General features: G+C 45.1%; 1 protein-coding gene across 5 annotated transcripts in view; it reads left to right on the forward strand.

Annotated features, from left to right (window-relative positions):
- Positions 1–27,968, forward strand: part of SHROOM3 (shroom family member 3) — a 123,642-nt gene that overhangs the window by 62,854 nt on the left and 32,820 nt on the right. For all 5 annotated transcript variants that reach the window (XM_057726576.1, XM_057726578.1, XM_057726580.1 and 2 more), the window contains exons 3-4: positions 15,674–15,805; positions 24,753–27,960. In XM_057726576.1, the coding sequence (XP_057582559.1) occupies positions 15,674–15,805; positions 24,753–27,960 (3,340 nt within the window). The remainder of the gene's footprint in view (positions 1–15,673; positions 15,806–24,752; positions 27,961–27,968) is intronic.

Here is a 27,968-nt window from a genome sequence, read left to right on the forward strand (position 1 = left end):
AAAAATACATTGAATACATTAACCACTGTTTTTAAAGCTACAGTTAAAAACACTAAAAGAGATACGCCAATGTCTTACACTTTGGAAATGACTGATGCATTACATGGTACAACAAGATTGATTCATCTTTGAACTGATATTCATTGAAAACTTCTTATCGCTAGTTGAGGAATGTCCTGAGATTATGGAGTTGGTCTAATAAAAATTTGCAGCTACTTATCTGTGCTTCCTGTGTGCTAGGGCTTTGCATACCTCATCAGATTCTCACACCAGTGCTGTGAGGTTTGCACTAGTGTAAAGGCATCTCCTTAGGAGGTGGTGGATTCAAAATCAGGCAGTTTGAGCTTACAGCCACTGCACCCTATTGCCTCAGCAATCAGCATAACAGAACTTATTTCATAGGACAACAGTGGGAATTCAATGAGATAAGGTATTCAAAGCACTTAGCCCAGAGTCTGCCTGTGGGGAACAAGAAATAAATGTCAGGTGAAGCAAATATTAGATGGTGGTATGATGATGGTGTGGCTATCGTTCTCATCATCCCTTCATCACTGTTGGATATGTCTGAGTGCCAGCATGAAAGGCAGTATAGTATAGTGAGAAGATGGGGTCTGTGGAATCAGCCTACCTAGAATTCAAATCTTGGTTCTGCCACTTAATATACAACTGCAGGCAAGTTATTTAAGCTTTGTTTCCAATCTATAAAATGAGTTTAATAACTAATCTACCCCAAAGAGTTGCTGAAAGGGTTGAAAGTGCTAATATACACAAAACACTTAGAGTGGTACTCAGCCCATCATAAGCACTCAGTGGATGCTGGTTATCATTGTTGTCAGTTATCCTTATTTCAGTTTGGGGTGGGGGTCCTTTCATGTAGACACGTGGGCTTGGCATTAGAAATAAATGAACATTATAAATTTAGGTTTAAGCAGTTACCCATGTTTATGGATATGCAAATATACATTAAAATATTCATTATATTTTCTGTAATCTAACAACACTTTGGTATGGTGTTTACATTAAGATTCTTTGTAAGGTTTTATCTGCAAAAAGGATTCAAAAGAAGCTTGAATATGCCAGTTGAGGACAGGCTGACATTTGCAGAGGACTCCACCTATAAGAGAAGCAGCTGGCAAAAGGTTGCTCCAGGGATAGCCCAAAGAAGCAGAAGCCCTAACATTATCAATATTCCCTTCAGCCCCCTGGGATCTTCAAAATGTAGAGGATCAGAGCCTTTTATTTAACAAGACTCTGCTGAAGTGTGTAGGTTAATGTAGCATCAGTGCCAAAGTACTTCAGGCTGGAAAGTTGTAGTTAAGTTACTGTCGTGGCCTGGGCGGACAGTGATCAAGACTTGAACTTAGCAAGTGGTAATGGGACAGAGATGAGACAGATTTGAGATGAATTTAGGCGACAGATCACGAGCAGGTGAGGGTGGGAGGAAAGGGAGAAGAGCGGTTAAAGAGCGTGCCTCCTAAGTTTCTGCCACGGGGCACTTGGACGTAATTGTGGGACCATTTGCCAGGTGGATGAAGGCAGGGAGAGCTGAGACTAGGTGCGGCTGAGAGCATGAACAGTGGAATCACACAGACCTGGGTTTGAGCTTGAAACAACTGAAGTATTTCATAAAACAGTCCTTAACAGCTGGGTGAAACAAATGAACCTAAATGTATATCCAGTTGGTGTCCTAACTGTGCAGAGATTGTGGTTATAACCACAAACTGATTATCTTTAAAACAAGCGGGGTCTGCCCTCATCAGCATAGTCAAAACTGGCTCCTAATGCTGTGTCTGTATGAAGGGAGACCGTACGGGAGAGAGAAGCAAGCTCTTTCCTTTTGAAAAAGTCATGACCTGGATGTTGCATGTATCACTCCTGCTCGTGTCCTATTGGCTGGAATTTTTACTCTACTTATACTCTAAGAATTTTACTTGTGTGTCTCGTCTCCACGAGTATATCATAAGCCCTTACAGTAGTCCACCTCATAACCTTCCCTGTCCTTTGACGTCTCTGCAGCCCAGCGTTTACTGGGGTTGGACTGAACTTGGAAATTGGTGTGGTTCTCATCCAATTCATGCAGATCCCAAATCTTGCCCGTTTTGTTTTTTACTTTTTATTTTGAAATAATTTTAGACTCACAGAAAAGCTGTGACAATAGTACAGAGATTTCTCATCCACCCATCATCCAGCTTTCTGTAATGTTAACATCTTTGAAAACCATAGTGCAAATATTAAAAATAAGAAATTAGCATTGGTATAATACTATCAACTACAGACTCTAAGACTATAGACTTTATTCAGATTTCACCATTTTTTCCCCCAGCTGATGTCCGCTTTCCATTCCAGGATCCTACGTTGTGTTTGTCATATTTCCCTAGTCTCCTCTAATCTGTGATACCTCTTCAGTCTTTCCTTATCTTTTATGACCTTGACACTTTGAAAAGTATGGGCCAGTTATTTTGTCGAACGCCTTCTATTTCGGTTTGTCTGATATTATCTCATGATTGGATTGAGGTTAAGCATTTTTGGCAAGAATACCACAGAAGTGATGTGTCCTTCGTAGTGGGTCCTCTCTGGGGTTACATGGTGTCGATACGTTTTATTACTGGTGATGTTAACTTTGATTACCTAGTTATGGTGAAGTTGCCAGGTTTCCTCGCTGTAAAGTTATTGTTTGTCTCTGTGTAATGAATACATATCTTGCAGAGGAGATAGCTTTGAGGCTATGCAAATATTCTGTTTTTCCTCAAACTTTCTCCTGCTGATTTTAGCATCTGTCAGTGGATACTGCCTGTGACAATGATTACTGTCATGTTCTGAAGATGAGTCTGTATTTCTTTCATTTCTTCCACAGTTATTAATTGAAAGTCTTCTGTAGGGAAGCACTGTTTCTTTCCTCCACTTATTTATTTATCCAACTATTTACATCAGTAAGGACTCCATCCTGTTTTATTCTGTGGGTTGTAATCCTGTACTGGTATTTATTCTCTTGCTCAAATGGTTCCATCTGTGGCCACTGAGAATTCTTTCAAGCTGGCTGTGGTGTAAGTCCTGTTTTGAAATATGGGAAGGGGTGAGGTGCTGATGTCTGTAGACAGAGCAGACGTGGTGTGCTTTCACCTTAGGAGTCTCACAGGTGTTGAGGTAGAAGGTGAGCAGTGGGCAGTGAGCAAGTCTAATTCACGACAGGTCACAGAAGCCTACACTGATTTTGAAATTGAAAAGGGCTGGGATCACCTCGTGAGCTAATTCCAAGTCCAGTGGGTTATGGGTATATGTAGCTCCTTTTTCATGGAGAAAATAGCCAGAAAAGATTTCTCACTCTCCTGTAAGAAAAAGGAAAGAGCAAAAGGAAGAAACTCCCTCCCCGCCAGGTATATACAGGGACCAGCCAAACCACCAAGTTAGAGAGAAGCTCTTTGTGGTTCAGGGCTTAACATTTGCACACATCCACGCGCATCTCTCCTTTCCTGCTTGGATCCCTGAGTTCTCTCTTGTCTAACTTGTCAGTAGGAATCCTATGATCTAACTTCTCTTGGCAGAACTTATCCCTAAGATGTGTCAAGCCTCAGGCTAGGGTAGTTCAATGAGTTAGTTCAAGAGACAAAATGTTCCAGCTTAAAACTCAGGGTTTTCCAAGCCAGTGCTTTCCTCCGAGAACTTCCCGTCCCTTCCTCACCCTCCACCACCAGTCACCGCCATCATTATGATGACCGTCTCGTCTAATCAGTAAGCACTTACCATACATCGTGATATGTGCTCTGTGAAGTCAATGGAGATGAGTGTGTCATAGAAGCTCAGGCTTTGACTCTTCATTCATTCTCATTTGGGCAGCAAGGTTAGCTCAGCTGGCATTTTGGACTTCCATTGGCAGTGAGTTCTGTTCCCATCCTGCTGACTTAGCTCAGGACAGTGTGTCTCAGGAAGTCTCAGTGGATGTTGGTGTAGGATCCCTTTCAGTAGCCTCCAAACTGTGGGAAGCTTAAAGCAAAGAACACGCATTTTTGCAGACAGCGGCATTTTTGCACATGGAGGAAGGCGAGGGTTTAGCAGAGAAGATCAATGAAAAAGGAAACTTCCTGATTGCAGTTTGATGCATTTTATCAGCAGATGATTTTCCTTGCTTCCCTCCTCCTCCTGCCCACAGAGTAGAATTCTGGCATTCCCAAGCTGTGTGCTATTGTCTAAGATGCTGGTTCTTCTCAGGACAAGTTACTGAGGGTCACTTTCTCTTCTTCCCTCTTAGAGGCCAGGAATTGAATTTTAATTGGCAGTTTACAGAGGTGGCTGGGAATGAGTCCCTCCCACTTGCACGAAGCTTAGTGACTTCCGGGCGGTTCAGGCTGTCTGATGGGAGTTGCGTGGAATCATTGAGAAGCCTTTGCAGCCCTGGGAGAAGCAGAAAGAGCAGTAGCAGGGTGAAATGGCTTTTTATCCCACTACTGAATATGACATGCAGTTGGCCAGAGGGCTGTTATCTAGGATGTTTCTCTTTGCCACAAGGTAAGCCCACTGTTACAATAGAATGAGATTTAGAATCTTGCATTGCAGGATTCTCAACTGATAAGCCTTTCACAGGTATCTTTTGATATTGTGCTATATCTGTTTATAAAGAGAGATTAATAACCAACCACATAATAAATTTAAGCCTGTTTCTCTAAATTGTCATGAAAATTCTCATTATTTGAGCACCTTGGGTAATTTCGTGTACTATTAATTCTGTGTGGGAATTTTCAATCATTCTTCCTCCTATATATACAGTCACCATATTTCTTATGATGTATGTATTTAGAGTGGCTTTTTATCTCATTCAGATTAGCAGTTGCTTTCTGTTGTGTACTTCATGGTTTTGCTTCCCCATTTCCCCAGGGAATTTCAGATGAACAATTTCGGTTTCTCACAAGGCATGCCTACTTATCTATGTGCTAGTAGCCAAGTTCTCTATTCTCCTCGCCAACATTTGTATAAAGAAAAGGAACCTGCAACTGTAGTCTCGATTTTAAAGAAAAGGTGTGGCCTTCTCAGTTAACTCTGAGTTTACATGAAAAGAAGTGTTTATGGAGATTGCCATGTACGTGATTCACCTCCATCACAATTGAAGGTTTAAATACTTGATTATCTTTTCCCTTATTCACAATAATTTGAATTCAGCTTTTATCCTTATACAATCTTTGACTTGAAATTTTTATTCAGAGTTATGCCTAATGCCAGTGTTTGCATCTAGGGATGCTTTTACTTGAAAGAAAATATGATATGGCAGAGAACAGGTAGCTGTACCGGTCATGGTAATGTTCTGGACCTCAAGGTGACTTGAATATTTATTTTATTATTATGGGCATTCATGTTATGATTATACCACGTAAAAGGTAAAAAAAGAAAATATGAACTGCTTAGATTATAAAACACATACATAGAGGGATCCAGGGCTGGTTTTTCAAGTTTTATTTGGCATCCTTTCACTTGAAGGTGCATAAGAAAGAACATTCTTCTGAGTTTTATTATTTTCACCCCAACAGTGTCAGGTTGTGTGTGAATGGTGGTGGTGGTTAAACTCCTCCTTGTTGTAAAGTTTATTATGGAAATATTGGCTGGTAGGAACTGAGGGTCTGGAACAAGTGTTCATAAAGTTTTCAGTCACTTTGCCTTGAAACCTTCACTATTCTTTTCATTCGGGTCTTTTCTGGTATGATTTAAGAATCTGGTATGATTCTTCTTTTGACCACTGTTTAAGGTTCTTATTTAAAATTAATGCTTTCTGTTCTTTCTTTTTTTTCTTTTTCTTTCTTTCATTTTGTTGTTGTTGCCTTTAATTTTTCATTTGCAGCCTCTTCCTCTAAATGAGGAGAAAGTGAAATAGAGAAGAGAAGAACACAATGCAATGCATCAGACTTACTCCAAAAGAGAATTCAGTGTCTTTAGTGTTGGAAGTTTGGGGAGCATTTATTTGTTTTTATTGAACGGAATGGTGTTTAGAAAAAAAAAACACTACCAAAGGGTAAGGCTTCCGCCTCACACACACAAAAACTTTCAGTTACTGTTTTGGCAAATGAAACATAACTTATACTTTAGTGTTGTATAAAAATTAATTACCTTGATTTTGAAATGTCCTGGTTGATATTTGGTGTAAGGGGTATCCTTTCAACCCTCCAAGAACAATCTTCTGTGGGTTTATACACTGAGGAGGAGGGTGTTCAGCTGCAGTGGTGGGTACCCTGCCCCCCTCGCCCTCAGCCCTGCAGCCCCCTGGGTGGAGGGGAAGAGCTGTACATGCCTTCACCGTGTCCTGCTGAACTGCTCCTGATTTGTCCAACAGTGGTCCTCTGGGAAGCCTCCAAACAGTTCAGGGGCACACACAGCGTTTCTGGTTCTCTGCAGCTTTCTCATCCTCTGAGGTCCATGAGCATATATTTGTGGGTGTCTGCGTGTGTCTGTGTGTGGAAGATAAAAACAAACATCATGAAAGTGATTTCTCTCTTGGCCCTGGCAATATATGCTATTGCACAAAGAAGTAGCAGAGAAGAAGAATTTTAAATGTTAATATCTGATATCTGGAGAAGTCAGCAAAAGCCAGTCCCTCCTTCCTCCAACAAATAAAATGTCCATTTGTAAACTGAGAGTTGACAAGAAGAAATTGTGATAATTAGTGTTTATGCTAGTCTACGTATAGTATGCTATTCTATTGTAATTGAAATTTTAAATTATTTATTTACTTATTTTTATAAATTATTTGTTGTCTAGGCACCCAGGCTTCAGTAGTTGTGGCACATGGGCTCAATAGTTGTGGCCTGTGGGCTCTAGAGTGCAGGCTCAGTAGTAGTGGTGCACGGGCTCAGTTGCTCCGAGGCATGGAATCCTTCCGGACCAGGGATCAAACCCGTGTCCCCTGCACTGACAGGCGGATTCGTAACCACTGTGCTGCCAGGGAAGTCCATTATTTTTTTTAAAGTAAATTTATTTATTATTTACTTCTTTTTAATTGGCTGCGTTGGGTCTTTGTTGCAAGACATGGGCTCAGTAGTTGTGGCTCCCAGGCTTAGTTGCTTCGAGGCATGTAGGATCTTCCCAGACCAGGGATCAAACCCATGTCCCCTGCATTGGCAGGTGGGTTCTTAACCACTGTGCCACCAGGGAAGTCCCTGTAATTGAATTTGAAAGAGAATAACAAAGATGAATGCTGTCACAGAGCAAAGATGTTGTAGTGTTGGTGTCAATCTCTGCCATGACATATGCAAACGAAGTGTGGGGAGGAGAGTTGACTATTTTGATTACTCAGGAGGTGTCAGAGTTGAAGGGAGGAGGGAAGAAACGGGAATATTGAGAAAAAGACATTTCAATGTCATCACCCATTGGTGGCTAAGTGAAAAACGTGCCCCACCCCCCACACCATGACTAGGACTTCTTTTTTATGGTAATAGTTCTGTGTGGTCATCAATAATATTTAATCTTTAAAAATGTTTCAAAATGGCGGGTGAGGAGGTGATAAACTAGTAGTGAAATGATATTGAAACAGGTTTGGAGGAATGGGGTAAAGTATCTTACAAGAAAAGGGGTTTTTTTTTGTTTCTTTTTTACCTTTTATGCAAATTTTAGAGTCTTACGTCTGTTAGCAGACTTCGCTCTTACTTGTGATTCAGTTGCCAAAGCCAAAAGTCCCCAGGGCATATTATCAGGATGTGACATTTAAAAAGAACTTCTCTTTCCAGAAAGGACTGTGTGCTGCTATGGGGTTATATTACCTAATGCATACCTTTCCACCCACTGAACCACTTTTTAAAGACACAAATGTTAGGTAATTGTAAGAGCCTCGGAAATGTTTGCTTGTTAGATTTTTCTGTGAATCCAAAAAGTCGAAGTATAACCTTGAGGAGCCTAGTAGTCATAGAAACTAGAGGTTAGGGAGGCTGAAAAGGGCTAAAGGATATCTCAAAAGCAATGTCTTTCCCAACTGTGTGTTAAGGCACAATTACCACCTTTTTTTTTTTTACATTTTGGAAGATAATGGGTTTGTTTCAATTCTTAAAAATTCTTGAGAGCTTGTCTGTCTCCTGTGAACATGTAGAAAACATATCTTTACATCGGCTGATTTTTTTTTTTTCTTTTTTTTTATATTGCTGAGAGAGTGTCATCTGGGCCTATGAGTGAAACTGCTGTGAGTGCAACCCAGTGCAGCTTAACTTGGTCGTGGTTTTAAGTGGCTGTATATTTTTATCATCAGTGTTTGGGGCACATCATTTTCCTATAAACAGGAAATGCCTAAAAAGGCATTGTTGTTCAAATATGAATCATCTATTCTTCTATACTAAAGAAGATATAATCCTCCCGTAAGAAACACTTGCACAGTGGCATTTAATTATTCATGTTAAGTTTGTTTCCCCTTTAAAGCATGAAAGGGGCAACTTAGCAATAACTACCAAAATTGCATGTGCATTTTACTTTGAGCCAGCAATTCCGCTTCTAGGAATTTCTGCAGATATGTGGACGTAAGATAAAAAACAGTGTATAGACATAGTTATTCTTTGACGCATTATTTGTAGTAACAAAAATCTGGAAATCAAAAAGTGTCTACAGAAAGTGTCTGGTTGAATAAATATGTTATATGCACACAGTGGAATAGCAGGCAGCTAAAAGGGGGAATAAAAGCCTATGAGGAAGTTCTGTAGGTACTGATATGAAATGATCTCCGATAGATGTTGTTAAGTTCAAAAAAGCAAGGGCTAGAATACTATATAGCTTTCCTTTGTGAAGGGGGTGAAAAGAGATATGTTCATATTTGCCTGTATTTGCATAACAAAGCACTGGGAAACATACCTAAGAAATTAACCACAGAGGTTAGCCATAGGGGAAAGAGAAATGGGTGGAGAGGGCTGGAAAGGAGAGTAAGACTTCTTAAGGCCTGTGATCTTTTTCTTTTCTTTTTTTTAAACTGTGTGAATTAATTACCTACTCAAAACAATACCCGATGTAAATATGGGGAAAATATTAAGATTTGATAAATGTTGGTAATGAGTACTTGAGTATATTTTATATTCATTTGAGTGTGTTTATGTATGTTTCAAGTATTTCATAATTTTTTCAAAAGATGAAGAAAAATAGGAAAAAAATAAGTGATACACAGAACAACCTTAAGAAATGTTTTATCCCCTGCTAAGCACAAGGTGTTCAGTAAGTATATCATGAAGACTCTCAACCCAAATCCATGATATGTTAATTCTGATAGACCTAATTCATAGAATATATTGATGTTACTGTTTTTTCTTTCTTTATTGGGGGTGAGTGGGTAAGACTAGAATCTTGTTATGAAGGACTTTGTTGTCTGTTATAGCATTGTGTACTAAACAAATGATGGCAGGTAGGGGCTTAGTAAGTGGATTAAGAAACATGATGTTTTATTTGGTAGTGCTGGTAGTCTGAGCAGATTTGGTATTTTTACATGTTCAGTTCACGTCCAGTTGATAACTAGCATGGTTTATAAAGTCAGTGTGCCCAGAAGAGCCCGAGCAACGTCTCAGTTATAACAGCTCATCAAAGAATAGCATCAACAAAAAAATTAACTCCAACTCTTAGAATTTCTTATTTTCCAAGTTGTGGTAGTCGCCTCCTCCATTTATCCAAAGCATACCAATCCTTCAAGGTCACCCAAAGCCCCACTCTACTACCAGGCATTTTGGCCAACTTCAGACCCCATTCTTGACCACTGGAAGCATGGGAGTTTTTGGTGATTAAGCCAAAATCTTCAGGAGCCTACCTGGCCCAATATGATCTCATGACTTTCCTGCCATCTGCTCTTCACTCGCAAGCCTCTGGTTACACACTGTTCTGTTTCTTGAAATCCCCAAATTTATTCCTGCCTCAAGGCCTTTGTGTTTCTTTGTTGCTTCTGAGCTAAATACTCTGCCCCCAGCTCCTTCATGGTTGATTCCTTCTCATCATGTAGATCTGGTTAGGATGCTACTCTCTCAAAGAGGCTGTCTCTGATCCAAAGCAGGACTGTCATCATACTCTCACATGACCCAGTTCTGTTTCCTTCAGAGCCCTTATAACTACATGAAAATACCGTTTATTTGCTTACTTGCTAATTGTTTGTCTCTCTACTCTACCCACCTCACCTCTTTTATGCTGTTCATTGCTCATACGTTAAGAACACAGGCTCTGGGGATAGATGCCTGAGTTTAAATATCTCCTCTGCTCCTCACAACCCTTGTGACTGTGGATGAGTTGCTTAGTCTCTCTCGATTACCTCATTTTCTCATTCATGGTCCTATATCATAAAGATGTAGTATAAAGGTTAAGTGAGAAACTGTGTGTCAAGTGCCTGGAATGATGCTTGGCACTCAGTAGGCGTTCAGATGTTTTTTGAGTGAATGAGTAATACTGTGATGCTGTTTAACACTTTTTCTTGCATATGAGGCTCCCCAACAAGATTATAAACTCCTTGAGGCCATCTCTTACCTCCCAGAGCTCCAATTGTACTTCAGCAGGGTAGAAGGCACATAGTAGGTGATCAGTGAATAGTGCTCAAAAGATGTGAACTGCTTCATTGTAGATTTCTCCAAAATATGCTTTCATTCCTGAATCTCTCTGTGTGTTAGGGCAAAATCATCTAAGAAGGACATCGTGTCACTTGCTAGTTCCAGTTTCATCAGCCTACCCATCCCATGCAATTAAGCTTCCTTGTTTGTGGTTAGGAATGCAACAAAAGGGCTTTGTTTGAATTACACCCACAGACAAAACTGAGTTTGCTCAATTTTAAAATTAAATCGTCTTCTGACTCTTATTGATATGCTCATGATGTAATGTGCTTTAGGAAAATATTTCCTTATCCTCTTTAAGATCAAAGTGACCCTAAAATGTGAAAGCATGCTGTGCTCTTTAGGAATGCTTATTAAATTATTTGCCTTGTTGAAAAAGTCAATAAACAGCTGTTTGACTTTTTTGGTTATCTCCAGGTACAGTGAATTATATTTTAAAAATGAGAGGCTATTTTTAAAGTACTTGGCTTTTAATAGGTAATACACGTACATAGTACATAATTCAAGAGTTAGAAAAGGAAATTCAGAGAAAAAAAGTTTTCCTCCCCAGAGGCAGTCATTGGTTCTAGTTTCTCAGGTATTCTTCCAGAAATACTCTTTACATTAATAAGCCTACGTGATTATGTTTGTTTTCCCCCACATACAGCAGCATACTGTACGCACAGTCCTGAATCTTATTTATCTTTTAACTGTATATTTTGGAGATATTCCATGTATAGAACTACTCAGTTCTTTCAGTGGCCACATACGTATTGCATTGTATGGAGGTACCGCACTGACTTAACTGGTCTGCGACTGATGAGTATTTAGGTGGTGTTTCAGTCTTTTGATGCATATGTTATTTTACAATTATTTCGTTGAATGTTACCAAACCGCTCTGTATTCAGGCTGTACTGATTTACTCACCCACCCTGCTCCAGCAAGGTCTGAGAGCTGGTAGGCTGTATCTTGGTCATCTTTTTCATTGTTCTTTTTCCTCATTTCATCACTTAATTGTACATATTGGAAGAATCTTATAAAACAAAGATTTATCTCTGAAACCTCCCAGCAGGTGTTCTGCTTCCAAAAGAAAGGGGTATGCTTTTCAGAACCTACTGATGTGTTTGTTTCACTAGCACCCTGTTCTTAATGTATCCATGTGACACCTGTGATGACATCTGCCCCCCACCCCCACCTGCATCCCCTCCCCAGGACAAACCGTTAACCTCTGCAATCTGCTCCAAAGAAACAGCTCCCCAAGTTGGGTGTCCTGTCTTGGCATGGCACGTCTCTTGGGCACTTACTGTATCTTTACCGTAAGAATTATTTCTTTATGATTTGTTATTTATTAGAGGAGTACTTCATTTGGTCCCCCCACCAGCATGTAAGCTCCTTAAGGACAGAGACCATATCTTAGAGTAAATCTTTTAGGTATCTCTGATCAGTTTCAACTCTTCGGTCATCATCTGTCATGCCCCTTGAGCCCCACCCATCAAGCCCCTCACTCTTCCCTCTTTGGGCTTCCTAGTGAAAATAGAGGACAGTGGATGTGAAGTCCCTCTAGCTGTCCTCCCACCCACTCCCTTTCACGCGAGCATCAGCATCTTACCACCTCCTTTCTTCTCGTTTTAGTGGACCTGCCTTTACTCCTAGGTAAGGTCATGCCCTCCACATGTGCTCTAGAATCCCGTCCTTTCCTACCTCCTCCTGAGTCTTAAGGAGCGTCAGGCTCTCTTCATCCTGTATCTTCTGGGGGGCGTGTGTGCACTCCCTGTCTCATACAGATTTGCTCATACTTCTCATTATTTAAAACAAAACAGCAAGAGCAAATCCTTCTCACTCCCTGGCCCCCTCTAGCCTCCTAGCAACCACCACCTTTCTCCCCTTTAGAGCCAAGTTCTTGAAAGAATTATCTGCCCTTGCTGTCTCCATTTTCTCTCTCATTCACCTCTTACCCGATCCTAATCAGGCCTTTGCCCCTGTCATTCCATTGCGAAGACTCATCAGTCGTCAAATCCAGTGGACTTTCATCTACCTGCATCCGACTGACCTCTGTGTAGCCGCTGGAATGGTTGACCATTCCTCCTCCATGTTCTCCCCCTCTAGGATGCTGTGAAAACTCCCACATGTTCCTAGTTTTCCTCCAACTTCTCTGGAAGCCTCTTGTTGGACTGTCCCCAACCCTACACCACCCCCAAATTGTGATAATTCTCAGAGACCCATCCTTAAAGTACTTCCTTTTTGTCTCCTGTGCACTCTCCCCACGCAGCTTATCTTTCCTCAAAGGCTGTGTGTTTTGTGGCTCCTAAGTGTCTGTGTGCAGCCCAGACTCCAGTCCCGTAGGCCCCACTGCCTCCTGCCCACCACTGCAGTCCCGCAGGCACCCCACGTTGCATGCCCCGAAGTGAGCCATCAACTTCCCCGCTCGGTTTCCCTCCTCCCTCCCTCCACTCCCACCCCTCCATCTCATAGTTCTTTATGTGGGTTAATAATATTACCATTCGAGTTCCAGCTACAAACATGAAGACCATCCTTCCTCCTTGACTCTACTCTGTTCTATACCACCTGCATCCCAGTGCTCACTTGGCTGGGCATTAGATCTGTCATCTCTTTAAATTCACTGCCCCTGCCTTAGTGCTGGGTCTTTATGATCTCTTACCCTGGCCAATACAGTAGCCTCCAATCTTGTCTCTCTCAAATTTATTCTCATTATTGGCAGTATCTTCCTGAAACTCAAATTTGGACGTGTCTCTCCTTGGCTAAGGTTCTTTGGTGGCCTCCAATCCCATAGGATACTATTCACACCCTTTAGTGAGATCTGGACCCTCTTAGCTCTTCACCTTTGTCTGCTCCGTTCCCCTCATTCGTCATTTCCTCTCCACCTACATAAGTTGCTTGTACCGGGTTGTCTGTATTTCCATGCGTTTGTCATGCTATTTCTTCTCCCTGAATGTCCTTCCCTTCCGTTTCCCGCCCCCTTCCATCTGGAGAAGACGTTCATGGTATAGTTAAAAGTGAAACCCCCAGTGACTGTGTCTTCTGAGTTCACCGAGCACCTTGTACAGGTCTCTATTATAGAATCCCTCTCAGTGTATTATCAAGATTTACTTGGCTGTCTCTTCTACTGTACTGTGGATTATTTGGGTCTAGTGACACTTTGTTCTTTTTATCCCCAGTGCCAGCATAGTGGCTACCATGTAGAAAGTCTCTGTGAATGTCCTTGAACAAATATGAAGGAAATTGAAGAAAGGTCTAGATAGCTTACATTTAAAAGAGAGCCTTGCTATTGTCTTTAAAGCACAAAAAGAATTTTTTTCACTCTACCTGGATGAAATAGCTCCATTTATCTTTGCTGTCCTCTGCACAGTCTCCTCTTATACTTCAGAGTCTGATTCAGAACTTTCAGCAAGGTGTCTGATCCTTCTTGAAGGAGGTGTACCAACTGATATTAAGCCTGGGTAGCTACATTCTGTCAATACTTCAGAGCACCTCTTCTCTCCCCTCCATTGCGATTTCAGTCTAGAAATCCCTGAAGTTTTTGGTAAACATTATCTCACTTTTTTGCCCAAAAATAAAGTTCAGCCACTCTCTTGCATCTGACTTTCTATAGTATAGTATAAGTCCTCCTTAGCAAATTCATCCTCCAGTATTGCAGTCTGAAAAACACCCACTTTTCCCCTTCGGCTTTATCAGTTCTTTGTGTTATTAAGGGCAGGATGTTTAAAGGTGAAGTCATTGACTTGCAAAATGAGAAACTGTTTTGGAGAGCGTCTTGTTTATATTCCGCAGCTGAGAGACTGTTAACACTAAAGTAGCTGGTAATTTTTATGTAGCTCTTACCAAGGTATTAAAATAATAGCATTTATACAGCATCAGGATATGACAGAGGACTTCAGAATGCCCAGAAAGCTTTTCACTATAGAGCCACACACAGTCCCTTGGGAGGTGGGCGGAAACTATTGCTCCCGTGTTTACATATGGATAAGTAGCACAAAGAAAGACAAAGGCAACTCCCTGTGCTTTAAATTTATAAATCATAAACTGTAACATGTAGGAAAGCTAGGTGAAGGTTATGGGGGATTTTTTCCAGCTTTATTGATATAATTGATACATAACATTGTATAAACTTAAGGTGTAGAGCATCTTGACTTGATACATTTATAAACTGCAAAATGATGACCACCGTAGTCTTAGTTAGCACCTCCCTCCACACAGTTACGGTTTCTGGGTCTATGGTGAGACCACTGAAAATCTATTCTAGCAGCGTTCAAGTATGCCCAATGCGGCCGATAAATGAATAGATATATATATATTAAAGTATGTATATGATGCGGAATTAGCTATGAGTATAATCACCATGCTGTATATTAGATCCCCAGAACTTGTTAATCTTATAACTTGAAGTTTGCACTCTGACTCAGATCTCCCTCTTTCCCCCACCCCCTCAATCCCTAGTAACCACCACTCTGTTTTGCTGAGTTTGTCCTTTTTATATTCTGCATGTAAATGAGATCACACAGTATTTGTCTTTCTCTGTCTGGCTTATTTTGCTTAGCATAATGCTTCCAAGTTGTTGCAACTGACAAGATTTCCTTCTTTCTCACGGCTGAATAATATTCCATTGTATGTATATATCACATCTTCTTTATCCATTCATCCACTAATACTTAGGTTGTTTCCATGTCCTGGCTATTGTAATGCTGCAGTGAACATGGGAGTACAGATATCTCTCTAAGATCCTGATTTCAGTTTCTTTGGATAAATACCCAGAAGTGGGATTGCTGGATCATATTGGTAGTGCTGTTTTTAATTTTTTTTTTTTTAAGAAAACTCCATACTCTTTTTCATAGTGGCTCTACCAGTTTGCACTCTCACCAACAGCACACTAGGGTTTATGCGGGAATTCTTTAAACTAAGTTTGCAATAGTTTTATGTAACTGAAATCATGTCAAAATGAAAAGGAAAATAAAAATATTAATAAAGCAGAAAAAAACAATGGTTAATAAGAGAAATGAGCTGTAAAATCTGTTATCCAGTATTTACTTGATTGTTTTCCATCTCTGAGGATACAGCAGTCTCTGCTTCCGAGTCCATAAATCTCATCGGTGAAGAGATCAGCTGAGACTGCTCCTAACGCTGGCCGTCCCTCTCCTGTGTTTTCCCAGGCGCAGTGAACCTGCAGGCCGACCTCACTCTTGGCATTCAACCAAATTTGGGGAGAACCAACCCGATGCCAGCATGATGCAGATATCTCAGGGCACGATTGGCACTCCTTGGTCCAAGAGCTACCATTCCAGGTAAGTGGCCGCAGCTGAGACCCAGGGCGTCTTACTTTCAGAAGTCCTGTTCCCAGAAAAGATTGTTTTCTTATATTCACTCTGAAGATTAAGTCTCTCTACCCACTGTCCTCATCCTCTTAAAACCCCTAATGTGTGTACGAGTCATCTTCATATCCTGGGCTAGACTGGCATGAAGGAAGGCCGGGATTATTTTGAACACTGACTGGCCATTTGAGATACTTATGGCGTCTGTCAGTTCTCAGTCAGACATTTCTTAGTTACATGTTATACTAGAAAAACTGACAATTCCTTCCCTCAGTGCTTAAGGTCCTTTCTTCTGTAGTCAAATATGTGTTCCTTTGTTTGTTTTTTAATTTTTGTTGGAGTATAGTTGCTTTACAATGTTGCGTCAGTTTCTGCTGTACAGCAAAGTGAATCAGCTATCCGTATACATATATCCCCTCTTTTTTTGGATTTCCTTCCCATTCAGGTCACTGCAGAGCATTGAGTTGAGTTCCCTGAGCTATACAGTAGGTTCTCATTAGTTACCTATTTTATACAAAGTATCAATAATGTAGATGTGTCAATCCCCATCTCCCCTCCTGCCCCCCTCCTCCCCCTTGGTATCCATATGTTTTTTCTGTGTCTCTATTTCTGCTTTACAAATGAGATCATCTATATCATTGTTTTAGATTCCATGTATATGCATTAGTATACGATATTTGTTTTTCTGACTCACTTCACTCTGTATGACAGTCTCTAGGTACATCAGCGTCTCTGCAAATGACCCAGTTTCGTTCCTTTTTATGACTGAGTAATAATCCATTGTATATATGTACCATATCTTCTTTATCCATTCCTCTGTATCAGATTTTTATCTTAATGATTTTATTCAGTATTTGAACTCCCCACTTGGTTTTTCTCCCTCTGTTAAAGCCAGTGATCCAACTTAGCTCCAATCAAAGCAGTTAACACACTGAGGACTGCTCTGAGTGTACATCATCTCATGTGGTCCTTCATATACACCCTTGAAGAAGATAGTGTTCTTAACCCCATTTCACAGGACAAGAAACTGAATCTGGAGAGATAGGATGTGTTCAAGGTCAAATATCTGATCCGCACCCAGGTCAAGACGCAAATCCAAGCCACGTTTCAAAGCCGTTGCACGTAATCTCCTATACTTCCTCTGTACTAGTTACCCTTTGCTTTTCTTTAGTATTCTTTCTTTTTCTTTTAAAAAAACTTATTTTCTTATAGTTCTGAAGGCTGTAAATCCACCATCAAGCTGCTGGCAGAGCTGGTTTCTTCTGAGGCCTCTCTTGGCTCGTAGGCGGCCACGCTTTGGCTGCCTCTTCCGTGGTTGTCTCTCTGTGTGCACAAGTCCCTGGTATCACTCTCTCCTTTTTTTTTAAAGGACTTTTATTGGAATATAATTGACATGCAATGAACTGCATATATTGAAAGTGTACAGTTTGATTTTTTTTTTTTCTCATTAGTAATGTGTGTATGGCAATCCCAATCTCCCAATTCATTCCACCCCAGCCCCAGCCCCTGCTTCCCCCCTTGTTGTACATACGCTTGTTCTCTACATCCGTGTCTCTTTTTCTGCCTTGCAAACCGGTTGATCTGTACCATTTTTCTAGATTCTGCATGTATGCATTAACATATGATATGTTTTTCTCTGACTTACCTCACTCTGTATGACAGTCTCTAGGTCCATCCATGTCTCTACAAATGACCCAATTTCGTTCCTTTTCACGGCTGAGTAATATTCCATCGTATGTATGTACCACATCTTCTTTATCCATTCATCTGTTGATGGACATTTAGGTTGCTTCCATGTCCTGGCTATTGTAAATAGTGCTGCAGTGAACATTGGGGTGCGTGTGTCTTTTTGAATTATGGTTTTCTCTGGGTATATGCCCAGTGGTGGGATTGCTGGGTCATATATTTTTGTATCCATTCAGCCGGTCTGTGTCTTTTGGTTGGAGCATTTAGTCCATTTACATTCAAGGTAATTATCGATATTTATATTCCATTTTCTTAATTGTTTTGGACTTGTTTTTGTAGGTCCTTTTCTTCTCTTGTGTTTCCCACTGAGATAAGTTCCTTTAGCATTTGTTGTAGGGCTGGTTTGGTGGTGCTGAATTCTCTTAGCTTTTGCTTGTCTCTAAAGCTTTTGATTTCTCCATTGAATCTGAATGAGATCCTTGCTGGGTAGAGTATTCTTGGTTGTAGGTTCTTCCCTTTCATCACTTGAAATATATCGTGCCACTCCCTTCTGGCTTGCAGCGTTTCTGCTGAGAAATCAGCTGTTAACCTGATGGGAGTTCCCTTGTATATTATTTGTCGTTTTTCCCTTGTCACTTTAATAATTTTTCTGTCTTTAATTTTAGTCAGTTTGATTACTGTGTGTCTTGGCATATTTCTCCTTTGGTTTATCCTGCCTGGGACTCTCTGTGCTTCCTGGACTTGGGTAGCTATTTCCTTTCCCATGTTAGGGAAATTTTCAACTATAATCTCTTCAAATATTTTCTCAGGTCCTTTCTCTCTGTCTTGTTCTGGGACCCCATAAGGTGAGTGTTGGCGCATTTAATGTTGTCTCAGAGGTCTCTTAGGCTGTCTTCACTTCTTTTCATTCTTTTTTTCTTTATTCTTTTCCATGGCAGTGATTTCCACCATTCTGTCTTCCAGGTCCCTTATCTGTTCCTTGGCCTCAGTTAATCTGCTGTTGATTCCTCCTAGTGTATTTTTTATTTCAGCTGCTGTATTGCTTATCCCTGTTTGTTTGTTCTTTAATTATTCTAGGTCTTTGTTAAACTTTTCTTGCAGCTTTTTGATCTTTGCATCCAGTCTTTTTTCGAAGTCCTGGATCATCTTCACTATCATTATTCTGAATTCTTTTTCTGGAAGGTTGCCTATCTCCACTTCATTTCGTTGTTTTTCTGGGGTTTTATCCTGTTCCTTTGTCTGGTACAAAGTCCCCTGCCTTTTCATTTTCTCTGTCTTTCTGTGGCTGTGGTTTTCATTCCACAAGCAGCAGAAGTGTCATTCTTCTTGATACTGCTGCCTGCCCTCTGGTGGATGCGGCTATCTAAGAGGCCTGTGTGTGCGTCCTGATAGGAGGGACTGGTGGTGGGTAGGGCTGGGTGTTGCTCTGGTGGGTGGAGCTCCGTAAAATTTTAATCCATTTGTCTGCTGATGGGTGGGGCTGCGTTCCCACCCTGGTGGTGGTTTGGCCTGAGGCCATCTAGCCCTGGAGCTTACAGGCTCTTTGGTGGGGCTCATGGTGGACTCTGGGAGGGCTCACACCAGTGAGCACTTCCCAGAACCCCTGCCCCCAGCATCCCCATCCCTGCGGTGAGCCACAGCCGCCCCCCACCTCTGCCGGCAACCCTCCCCCACCAGCAGGCGGGTCTGGTTCCGTCTCCTGAGGGGCCACTGCTCCTTCCCCCAGGTCCTGGTGCACACACTACTTTTTGTGTGCCCTCCAAGAGTGGAGTCTGTTTCCTCCCGTCCTGTGGACGTCCTGTAATCCAATCCTGCTGGCCTTCCAAGTCGGATTCTCTGGGGATTCCTCCTCCTGTTGCTGGACCCCCAGGTTGGGAAGCCTGACGTGGGGCTCAGAACCCTCACTCCAGTGGGTGGGCTTCTGTGGTGTAACTGTTCTCCAGTTTGTGAGTCGCCCACCCAGCCGTTATGGGATTTGATTTTATCACGATTGAGCCCCTGCTACCATCTCATTGCGGCTTCTCCTTTGTCTCTGGAGGTGGGGTGTCTTTTTTGGTGAGTTCCAGTGTCTTCCTGTGGATGATTTCTCAGCAGTGCGTTGTAATTCTGGTGCTCTCGCCGGAGAGAGTGAGGGCGCGTCCTTCTGCTCCACCATCTTGAACCAATTTCCTATCCTTTGCTTTTCGAATCACTCTGTCAGTCAAGTTCCAGTCAGGAAAAAGCAGAGCCATCATGGGTGTTACAGGAGAAGGAATTTATTATAGTAATCAGATCTTACACAACTGACGGAGACTGGGGAGAAGAGAGCCAAGCCTGACCACCCTCTTAGTTCTTTGTATTAAAGAACTACGTCAGGACTCCCTACATTTACCGCAGGCTTGGAGCCAGGCGAACTGGAGTCCACCTTCTGATCGCGGGGAGGTGGGCTCTGTTGCTTACCATGTTTTGGAAGTACTTGGATATAGGATATGGTAGGGAGGTAGGAGGGCCAAGGTAATATGGGTCCCACATACAAATGAGATGCAAGTATGGTCTGTATCAGGGAGGGCAGGATGTTTCTGGAAGGCTTACTTAACTAACAGGTGGTGGCTCTGCATTTGGTGAGGACTCAGAAGCCCTAACGCTTATGTCTGGTGAAGTCAAGGGCCAGATTCTAGAGCTCTGACCGGTGGGCATGGCTCCCAGCACATTAGCATACTTTCCTGGTCACCCTCCTTGTTACAGACACTCCTCTCTCTTGCCAGCCTTCCTCCTGATAATGCCGAAAGAATTTCTTCTCACACTCTGAGCCGTGTGTGCTCCGGGAACAGAGCCCCTAGCAGGGCCCACGCCCCACACAGGCAATGCTTTTGCTCTGTGGGCACAGCTGTGTTGAAGGCCTTTAGAAGGTTAGATGCAGGGGCCTAGCTGTGAAGGGAGGACAGCATGATGGTGAGCTCCTTGGGCTTTTAAGTCAGGCTTAGGTATGAATCTCAGCTTCACCACCTGCTGCGTAAGCTTGAGCAAATCACCTAACCTCTTTGATCTTGGTTTCCTTGTCTGTAAAATGAAAGTAATAATACGTATCTCATTGGATCACAGTGAGGATAAACAAAATAACATGCAAAACATTTAGTGTAGTTCCTGGAACATAGTGAGCACTCAGTAATTATGAAAACTAATTATAATAATTAGGCTGAAGACCTATCAGAGGCACAGTGAAACCTAGTAATGAACGAGGTTAATGGCATAAACTAGCACACACTTATAAAATGCAGGAGTGTATTAACAGCGTACCGCTAAACAGTGGGGCCCTTTGGAGCCTCCTAACCACTAACCTTAGGAGGCCCTAAATCTGAAGTCATACTGTGACCTAAAATATGGTGAGCTCCAGGAGGCCCCAGGAGAATGGCTTTGTTGGCGTCAGAAATGCGATATTCTGAAGGCTCTGCTTCTCCACCTGCTCTTTCCTCCTCATCCGAACCTCCAGAGGGGTTTAGGCAGGTGGATGTTGTACTGTGCCTACCACTTTGCCCTCTAATTCAAGCTTCAGAACAGCCTCCTCCTGACACAGTGACGGTCAGCACAAAAGCTCTGTGGAGAAAGAAAGAGGGAGAAAGGGAAGCTCAGGTTACCCAAAATGACACAGACGTGTGGATTCTCTTCTGCCCCAGCACAAAGCACCCTGTGGTCTGTTCATTCCATGTCGCGGGCTTGCAGCTCTGGCAGCTCCAAGTTCTGCCCAGAGGGTCTGCCCTTGGCACCTGTAGATAGAGAAGCTCTCCTGGCACGTTTCTGAGGAACACAGTGGCATCTAGTGGTCTGGTGGTTGGCATCCCTCTGACAGCCTTCATTTAGTTCCAGAAACCCAGTCTCAGTCCTGAATGTGTGGGTCTGCTTCTTGTTAAGTGGGAGAAGGAGGGAGCTTGAGGGATGGAAAAGGCAGGAGCGAGGGGGGAGAGGGAGAGAAGTTCACAGAGACTGAAGACGTAATCTTCGCCGCCTGCAAGCTGGCTTGGATCTGGAATTCCACTGAAATTGTATTTCAGCTGCTTTCCGTCAGATCCTTGTCACTGCCTTTTTGCTGTCATACAGAAATCTCACAATGGTTCTAAAGCATTAGGACTTCTAAAATCCTGTGTCCTTTAGAAGAAGCCTCAGAAAGTCATGTAGTCTTGTCCCCTCCTAAGAGGCTGAAATAACAGTAGCACAATACTAAAGAACCAGTATGTGTTCATTGATTCACTCCTTCAACAAATATGTATGGTATACCCACTGTGTCTTGGATGATTTCTAATTATTGAGGGTAGAAGACTGAACGAGATATAAAAATTCCCCACCCTGTAGTATTTTTTGTTTCCTCAGGTGAGTTCCATGGAACGGTAATCCATTAGATGCTCCTGGGGAAAAAGTTTCCAGGGTCATATAAGTTTAGAAAACACTGCGTAGTATGTTTTCCTTGAAGAACATCACATGAGCAAGTTTATTCAGCACTCAGAAGTCTTAAAGTAATTGCAATTATTTAACTCATCTAGCCCAGTATTATGCAAACATCTTTGATCACCTGAGGAATTAATATTCTGGGAGTACACTTTAGGAAATGTTTTCATATACTCCTTTTGTGCTCTTTGCTGTGTGTTTTAAGTATTTAGAAAATACTTTTAAACAGAGGTGACGTGACGTCAAGTAGTGGTAAGTGCCATGAAGAAGACAAAGCAGAGTAACAGGGAGTAAGGAGAGAAGAGGTATTTTTTAGATGGTGAGTGGCAGGAAGTCTTCTCTGATGCTGAGACTTGAATAAAGGAAGGGATTGCACCAGGTGAAGAGCATTCCTTGATGTGGGAACAGCGAGTACAGAGGCCCTGAGACCCTGATGTGGGAATGTATTTCATGGGTTTGAGGTGCTATAAGTTGGCCATTGTGCTGGAGTGCTGTGAGCAAGAAGGAGAGCAATGGAAAACGAGGCTGGGGAAGTTTTGAGACCACAGTGAGAACTCTGACACGCTCATCTTGAGAGTAAGGCTGTCTTTGTGGGCTGGAACTGTTGCAGGGATTGAAGACCTTCATGCCAAGCTCTTCTCAACCATCATTAAGAGCAGCATCTTGGAAGCAGAAATGGCAAGGGTAGTAAGAATGACTGCTTCCAGAACATGGTAGAAGAACTTGTTCCTAGAGGGTGATGTCAGGGCATGGCATAGGTCACTTGGTCTTAGTTCCCAGTCAGCTTGGGGAATAGGAATTTGGTGGGGACAGAGCCCTCCCTGAGTATCAGGGAAGAGCACGATGTGGTGCATTCCGTCTGAGGATTGGTGGGTTAAGTTTCCTTTGGCCACAGGGTGGAACCCACTTTACCCTTGCTCTGCCTGGCTACGGGTATGTTTACCAGTGACTTCATATTTCTAGATACCATCTGTATTTTGAGATACGCTGGTGATGGCATTTCCTCCCACTCAACAGGGTTAGAGTTAACCCATCAGTTTATTCACTGTGACTTTTTTTTTTTTTTAACGTGTTCCTAAATTAGGTTTGAATTGTCCTTTTAGTGAAAGACTGCGAAAATTCTTAGCAGTTGGGAGGAGGATTAAGGAGTGTCGATAACCTGCATGGAATTGGTGAGCAAAACAGCCTTTGCGGGATCTCCTGCTTCCATGTCGCCTCCAAGTGTTAGCTCTGAATCTTCTGTTAGAGGAGGTCAGGGGACGCACACGGGGGTCACGTGGGATTATCCTCAACGGAGCTGTGTCCTGTGTGTTTTCAGCATAGCCTCTTCATTTAGGGGGCAGTGGGGGTAGGAGCTGGCAGTGCCGTTTGCCGTGCCATTGAGTGCCAGGCCTGATTTCGCTCGTCTGGTGGGCTCAGGAGCTGCTCCCTTCCTTCCTTTCTCTCTTGAATTTCGACCTGCCCCTCCCCAAGCAGAATGCTCCATTCAGTAAGTTCACTTCCCCTGATAGAGGAAAATTATCCTTGGGGTGAGTTGCTGAAAATGTCGTCGTCTTTTCCTTGAATTCTGGCACCAGTTTTGACTCAGACTAGGATCCTTCTGGTTTCTTCCTATATACTCTGGAGACAGTCCAGCCACAAAGCATTATCACATACTCAGTCATTAAGACACCATATTTACGTCCATGCGATCTAGAACTATAATAACAGCTCCATGAATTGTAGCGTGTTTGCCTATTCATTTAAAAATGGAAAACCTCAGGCAAGAACTCTTAGTTCTTTCCTCTTCTTTAGAGAATAGTGAGTCACAAATGTTGGAACTATTGAGACTGCTGTTTGATTTTTGAGCTGCTTATTCTTTCGTCTCTGCCCTTTCTTCCCCAACTTCCTGGGTGAAGTATATTTTGATTTGATAATTAAAGATAATTGTAAGTAATTCTGTCTTATGGCAGCTTTCTGGGGTGTATGACGCCACGGGTGAGGGTCATCCCCCCTCCCCCCAGGCAAGCTCTGAAAATCAGCTGGACGAGCTTGTGAAGGAGGAGGTCTCACCCTCCAGTGTATGAGGCTTTTTGCCCAGACTCTGGAAAGCCGTCCGTGGGTGATTGGCTCCCAGTGCCCAAGAGCCTCCTATGATTAAGACTTGTTATCCAGCCTGCCTCTCCTCTCTCATCCACTTGTTCTGATTTTCTCTCAGTATTTCTCTCATTCAGTTTTGTGTTTGGCTGTCTCACCACAAACAAACTGTCGCTTGTACAGTTGAGATTCCAGAAAGATTGCCAGGGAGTAGCCCTTCAATTCCATAAAAAGGAAAGATATTAACTGAAACCATGGATGTGTGCAGAATGTCCCTCACCCATTCGCATGCCTGGTCTCTTACTAAGCTTTCCCCTTCTTCCCACAGATGCCCCAGGAGACATAAAGTGTCCATCTCCAGGCAGTCTTCTCCTCTTGCTCTCCTCTTTCCTCGCCCACCTCTCATTCTTGGCATGTGCAGACTGTCACTTCCGGCACGGAGCAAATCACATCTGTGTGCTGCCTGTGCCCAAAGGCCGCGTGGCTTCCTCACGCTCCCCGCTTCTCCCCTGGCGAGCCTGGGTGATTAATCAGAGGCACATAGGTTACAGTGTTGGACAGTTACTCCTAGTGACGACACGTAGGGATGCCTAGCAAGGCCCAAATATGGCCCTTTCACCCACCCTTCTGGAAACCAAACATCTTGCACAAAAGTACATTTATAAGCTGGGTCCTGTGCCTGTAAGCCTGCTGAATGATAAGGGCTCACTGCTGACTGCTTTGCGTCCCTTTCTTCCAGCTCCTCTACCAGTGACCTTTCCAGCTATGACCATGCTTATGTGAGGCGGAGTCCTGACCAGTGCAGCTCCCAGGGGAGCATGGAGAGCCTGGAGCCCAGTGGGGGATACCCACCCTGCCACCTTCTCTCCCTGGCCAAGTCCACCAGCAGCATTGACCAGCTCAGTCACCTTCATAACAAGAGAGACTCGGCTTACAGCTCCTTCTCCACCAGCTCTAGCATCCTCGAGTATCCACCCCCTGGCATCTCTGCCCGGGAGCGTTCCGGCTCCATGGATACCATTTCTGCTCGAGGTGGCCTCCTTGAAGGGATGAGGCAGGCAGACATTCGCTATGTTAAGACAGTCTATGACCCCCGGCGGGGAGTCTCAGCAGAGTATGAGGTGAACTCTTCAGGCCTGCTTCTCCAAGGTAGGGAGGCCCGAGCATCAGCAGATGGTCAGGGCTATGACAAATGGCATAATGTTCCTCGGGGCAAGGGAGCGCTGCCTCCCTCCTGGAGCCAGCAGTGCCCCAGTTCCTTGGAGACCACCGAGGACAACCTGCCTCCTAAAGTGGGCGCGCCCCTGCCCCCGGCTCGGAGTGACAGTTATGCAGCCTTTCGGCAGCGAGAGCGGCCCAGCTCCTGGTCTAGCCTTGATCAGAAGCGGTTCTGCCGGCCTCAGGCAAGCTCTGCAGGCGCCCTGAAATCTCCCTTCATAGAGGAACAGCTGCATACTGTGCTAGAGAAGAGTCCAGAAAACAGCCCCCCGGTGAAGCCGAAGCATAATTACACCCAGAAGGCCCAACCTGGCCAACCTCTGCTGCCGACTGGCATCTACCCAGTGCCTTCCCTGGAGCCACACTTTGCCCAGGTGCCCCGGCCTTCCGTGAGTGGTAATGGCACCCTCTACCCTGCACTGGCCAAGGAGGGCGGGTACCCAGCTCCACAGGGAGCTTGTGATAAGATGGCTGTCCTGGACGAGAATGGGAACCAAAACGGATCCAGCAGGCCTGGCTTTGCCTTCTGCCAGCCCCTGGAACATGACTCAGTGTCCCCAGTAGAGAGGAAACCTGAGACTTCAGCCAGATGTGTCCCCTACAAAGTTCATTTCCCATCAGTGCCTGAAAACGAGGAGGAGACCTCCCTGAAGAGACTTCTCACTCCTCTCCAAGGCAACAGCCCACATCCCAGTGAGAGAAAGAGCACCCAGGGCAACAGATATTCCAGTTACCACAGCCTCCAGTCCCCTCAGGCTCAGGCATGGCAAGTGGGTGAAGACAAGAGATCTTTCCTGCCCTCAGAGCCTTGGGAGGGTGATTTCCATGAAGACCACAATGCCAACCTCCGGCGGAGGCCCGAGAGAGGCAGCCTGGGCCAGAGCATGCCAAGCAACTTTGGCAAGACCACGACTGCTTTCTCCTCCCTCCAGAACATTCCTGAGAGTCTAAGAAGGCAGAGCAGCCTGGATCTAGGAGGAGGCGCCCAGGAGGTCTGCCTGGCAGGCCTGCCCACCTGTGCAGTCAATACCAAGGCAGAGGACTCTGGAAGGACTGTTCCTGACCACAGGAGCCAGCTGGACAGGTCAGTTTCCTATCCAAGGCCTGAGGGGAGAACCAGTGCCTTGGCTTCTTTCCACAGTTCAGACCCAAGGTGTGAAGAGCCGCCCTCCCTACCCCCACAGGAGACATCCAGTCTGGGCCGAAGGAGGCTCAGCTCCAGCAGCGCCTCGGCTCTGCAGGGCATTCAGTATGGGAAGCCCCACTGCTCGGTGCTGGAGAAGGTTTCCAAGATCGAGCAACGAGAGCAAGGGAGCCAGAGACCCCCGAGTGCGGGCAGCTCTAGTTACGGCTATAACTACAGGCCCAGCAGGACACTCCCAACTCCTAATACTTTGGGGAATGACTTGGAGGAGACAAAAGCCCATATCCGTTTTCCTGAATCCACCGAACCCCTAGGCAATGGGGAGCAGCACTTCAAAAACGGGGAGCCAAAATCAGAAGAGGTTTCCTGGCAGCCGTGTGGTCAGCAGCCGAGGCGGGCTGCCGAGGGCGGCTGGGGCCCCCCGGTCCGGGGCGGTGAGCCTCCGAGGCGGGACGCCCGCCTGCTCCGCAGCCAGAGCACCTTCCAGCTCTTCAGCGAGGCCGAGCAGGAGGCCGTGTGGCCGGGCGACAGGCCCCGCACGCCCGAGTCGCCGGTGCAGGACGCCCCCTTCAGCCGCGCCTACCGGAACAGCATCAAGGACGCACAGTCCCGCGTCCTGGGGGCCACCTCCTTTCGCCGCCGGGACCTCGAGCCGGGCACGCCCACGGCCGCCAGGCCCTTGCGGCTGCGCCCCGCCTCGGCCCACGTAGGGCTGCGGAGCCCCGAGGCGCCGGCTCCCGCCTCCCCACACACCCCGCGCGAGCGGCACAGCGTGACCCCGGCCGAGGGCGGCCCGGCCCGGCCCGCGCCCCCAGCTGCCCGGAGGGGGCCGCGCCGGCACCTGACGCCGGAGCAGAAGAAGCGCTCGTACTCGGAGCCCGAGAAGATGCACGAGGTGGGGGTCTCGGAGGAGGCCGAGCCCGCGCCCCCAGGCCCGCTGAGGAAGGGGCCAGATTTCGCCGAGAGCTCGGTGGCCGACCGGCGCCGCCTCTTCGAGCGAGACGGCCGGGCCTGCTCGACCCTCAGCCTGTCGGGGCCCGAGCTGAAGCAGTTCCAGCAGAGCGTGCTGGCCGACTACGTTCAGCGCAAGACCGGCAAGCGGCCCGCCGCCGCCGGCTGCAGCCTCCAGGAGCCCGGGCCGCTGCGGGAGCGCGCGCAGAGCGCCTACCTCCAGCCCGCGCCCGAGGGCCCCGGCCTCACTGCAGCCTCCAGCCTCTCTTCGCTGCGGGAGCCCAGCCTGCCGCCCTGCAGGGAGGCCGGCCTGCTGCTGGCCACCGCGGCAGGGGGTGGCGGGGAGCCGCCCCGGACCCCCCGAGATCGCAGCAGCTCCTTCGCCGGAGGCCGCCACCTCGGGGAAGGGCGCCGCGGAGACCAAGCCCCGAGAGAAGCGCTGGGTGGAGCTAACGGCGGACCAAAGCGCCCCCAGAGGCTGGACAGGGCCCCTGGGGAGCCCTCCCCCTGGGGCGCCGCGGCCGGGAGGGCCGGGAAGTCCATGTCGGCCGAGGACCTGCTGGAGCGCTCGGACGTCCAGGCCGTCCCTGTCCACATGAGGTCACGGTCATCTCCCACCGCAGACAAACGCCAGGTACGTGC

This window comes from Hippopotamus amphibius, chromosome 3, assembly GCF_030028045.1.
Source record: "Hippopotamus amphibius kiboko isolate mHipAmp2 chromosome 3, mHipAmp2.hap2, whole genome shotgun sequence".
In the NCBI taxonomy this organism is placed as follows: domain Eukaryota; kingdom Metazoa; phylum Chordata; class Mammalia; order Artiodactyla; family Hippopotamidae; genus Hippopotamus; species Hippopotamus amphibius.